We start from the raw sequence: 3,013 nt of genomic DNA on the forward strand, positions 1-3,013 counted from the left end.
TCTTTGACTTTGATTCACAGCCAATGCAACATTGGGCCGTTGTCACCATTGCCAACCTTGATGTCACGGCTCCCTTGCAAAATTTTTTGAACATATCGAATGGCTAGTTGCACGGCCAGTTTGACATCCGCCATCTATCCGCTCGTTGTAAGTCAACACTTGCATAAGCTGTACAGTGACTTTGTTCGAACCTTTGCAAAATTGGCAGCAATCGCGGCTGCAAGAGTGCATCCAGTTCCTACGGTAGAATGGGCACTACGTCATATACAAGGATGCACAGAATTTCGAACCATGGGTATTCGACGTGTGCACGCGAGGGGAAGAAAACAGCTCGAAGGATTCGCCATCGAATAGGACGTCGACGACTGTTTCCGATTCCAAGTGTCCGCCTTTAATCAGGACATACTTGGAACTGCCCAAGGCCATCAAGTCCACTGCAGCTTGTTTCATGTCGTCCACAGTTGAAATCACTCGATTGCCCAACTAGTGAAGAGGCACTTCGCGTGATTATTCCTGGGGGTAAAAGACAACCTCCATACCAGCATGGACGCCTCGGGCAAGTTCGGGGTGATGATTAACGCCAGCGGGAACAAGTTTGTGACCAAACTTCGGTGAGCTTCGATCTCAAGCAACCTACCACCAACCCACAGCGCTAAACTTCGACCATGCACTTCAAGATATACGTACCTGTGGCCGCTCGTCGACACCATGACAGGGTCGACCACTAAAGGGATGTTGCGGTGGGAAATCGCGTCAACAACGCACCGAATAATGTCAGCGGAGGCAAGCATCCCAGTCTACTGAACATGAGTCCAAGCGATTCCAGCTCTTGATGGCGCACCTTGATCACATTTGCGCCAATATCGTCCAGCACGCAAGTGATTTGGGCGCCCAGTGTGTCCAGCGGAATATTATGGATGCCGTGAACACCCTTCGTGTCTTGAACCTATGGGCCCGTAGTAAATACACGCGTCAAGTTCGTTATAGAGGCAACCGTGATGGCTGTCAATGCGCTCATTGAAAACACACCCTGGGCAGTGCACGCTTTCATGTCGGCTTGAATACCAGCCTACATATTTACGTGAATCTATGCACAGGCTATGGCAAGTCGTACGCCGCCGCCACTGTCAGATCCAGCAATGCAGAGCACTCGAGGAATGCTCAATCGTAACGCGTTGGACGACGTCGTGTTTGTAGTTTCCATTACGCCACTGGATTGGCTCCACTTACACACAGCTTCAAGGGCCTGGAGCTCGGATGTCGCAATGGCGGCATCGAGCTTCAGCATTCGAGGCACCAACGTTAACGGAATCGATTGCCGTTGTGCCAGCACAAAAGACAGCGTGCTTCCAGTATGGTCAACTTCGGATGTTGCGTTAATTGATGCGATTGCATTTTCAGCAATTGACATTGGATCTAACACGAGCGTAAGGTCTCGCCAGAGGCTGCAGTGCACGTACGAATAATCGTTGAAAGGCGATGCATGGGGAAGTAGGCTTCAAAGAAGTTGAGTTCCAGTTGCATCGCGCGGGTGTATAGAGGAAGCAATCTTGACTCGGGGATGCCGTCGCGTTGAGCAACCGTGTCCAAGAGTTGCTCAATCGTCGTCGCGCTTGCCTACGAACCATTCATGTTGCCGCGACGGTGTTAATATCGTCGGCGCTTGTACCTCAAACTCGGGGCTGGAGTAGGTGTCGATCCATTTGGCATATCGATTGTCAGAGGGCACTGCTTGATGAGCTGCTTGAACCTTCTGGCCGAGGAATGCATACAGTCGAGCGCATGGGACCATCGCCGCCAGAATTTCAGCCACACTTGGCGACGTTTTGGCCGTGGAAAGCAGAAAATCGACGTATGCGCGAGTAGCGGCGGTTGGAACAGTTGCCTCGACCACATCCAAGGCAATGCCCCATGACTTGGAACACGCATAGTTGGAATTTGGAAAATATGAAAGGAAAAAACTAGCTTACCTGCATGTACGAAGCGTGGAGTTTGAGTTCATCATTCACACCTTGCATCAACGCGACAAGCGTAATCGAGTCAGACGGCGTCGACACCTTTGTGATGGCATAGGCAAACGATTGAAGAAAGCCATGAAGATAGAAGGCATCTTGAAGGAGGAAGTTCTGAAAAGCCTCCACCGGCAACCTGCCTGAGCCAATGCCCAACACGAACGCGTGATACAAACAAGCTTGGCTTTCGCGGGCTACGCTCGCCCAAAGACGGGAACTCAATCGTGTCGCCATAACAACGTTGTCAATGCCCAATGGCCACGAATAATTAGGGAGTACTACGTAGTACTTATGTCCATTTGATTGTTGCGAAAATACATGCCTGTATTTCGTACTGTCTACGTGGCCCAATTGGATAGGGCATCCGCCTACGAAGCGGGAGATTGCGGGTTCGAGTCCCGTCGTGGACTTTCCTTTTACTGAGCTGTCATCTGTTCGACCTTCAGGGTTTCTGACCACAAATTACCACCTTTGAAAGGCATACACTGCTCGCCACATGGTTGCAGCCACACCATTATTTCGGCAATGCGCAAAGCTAAATCAAATCTTGGACATGTTTTCTGTAGGAACCATGCCGAGTAGGCATTCAAATACATGTAAGCGACCTATCGGAGTAATTTGCGAAGTCGACATGCGTAAGGAAGCAAATTCAAAATTCTGTGTGCGACAAATGATTGCAGCCATCAACAGGATATTGTATTCAAATCCAAGTAATCACACTTGCAGCCTTTCGCTTCGACTACTGCCAGGCATCGTCGTGGCACCGAATTGATGAGGCTTTGGAGGTAGTTGAGGGAAAATCGGGACCACGCCAACTTGATGGCACTGACAAGATCGTTTTTCGTCATGTACTGCTTTCCGTTGGGATAAACCATTCTCGCAAGTAAACCCCAAACATTTTCTATGGGATTTAGGTCGGGAGATAGTGCAGGATGGTCAAACAGGTCGACGTTTTCATCCTTCAAAAACTCCAATGTTTTCTTCGATCGATGGATAGACGC

The 3,013-nt window shown here is 49.7% G+C and overlaps 1 protein-coding gene and 1 non-coding gene across 2 annotated transcripts; one reads left to right on the plus strand and one right to left on the minus strand.

Annotated features, from left to right (window-relative positions):
* On the minus strand, nt 1-2,267 carry H310_14077 (phosphomethylpyrimidine kinase). Its single transcript, XM_008881816.1, has 11 exons — nt 1,971-2,267; nt 1,670-1,915; nt 1,461-1,617; nt 1,115-1,416; nt 995-1,069; nt 842-946; nt 688-797; nt 540-633; nt 291-483; nt 192-238; nt 1-134 (listed from the first exon to the last, which is right to left on the minus strand). Exons 1-11 carry the CDS (start codon nt 2,244-2,246, stop codon nt 15-17), a joined length of 1,725 nt encoding a protein of 574 aa, XP_008880038.1. The 5' UTR covers nt 2,247-2,267; the 3' UTR covers nt 1-14.
* An 81-nt stretch (nt 2,268-2,348) lies between these two features.
* H310_14078 lies at nt 2,349-2,422 on the plus strand. Its single transcript has one exon. It is a non-coding gene; the product is annotated as a tRNA-Arg (tRNA).
* The last annotated feature ends 591 nt before the right edge of the window (nt 2,423-3,013 follow it).

The sequence above is a fragment of the Aphanomyces invadans genome, assembly GCF_000520115.1.
Source record: "Aphanomyces invadans strain NJM9701 unplaced genomic scaffold supercont1.60, whole genome shotgun sequence".
Taxonomy (NCBI): Eukaryota; Oomycota; class Saprolegniomycetes; order Saprolegniales; family Verrucalvaceae; genus Aphanomyces; species Aphanomyces invadans.

What these genes read in the sequence shown, in the direction of transcription:
- H310_14077 (XM_008881816.1), bottom strand. Translation starts at nt 2,246, where the DNA reads ATGGCGACACGATTGAGTTCCCGTCTTTGGGCGAGCGTAGCCCGCGAA. An exon ending in TCCACGCTTCGTACATGCAG is followed by an intron (nt 1,916 to 1,970) that starts GTAAGCTAGTTT and finishes GCGTGTTCCAAG; the next exon opens with TCATGGGGCATTGCCTTGGA. An exon ending in GATCTGACAGTGGCGGCGGC is followed by an intron (nt 1,070 to 1,114) that starts GTACGACTTGCC and finishes GTAAATATGTAG; the next exon opens with GCTGGTATTCAAGCCGACAT.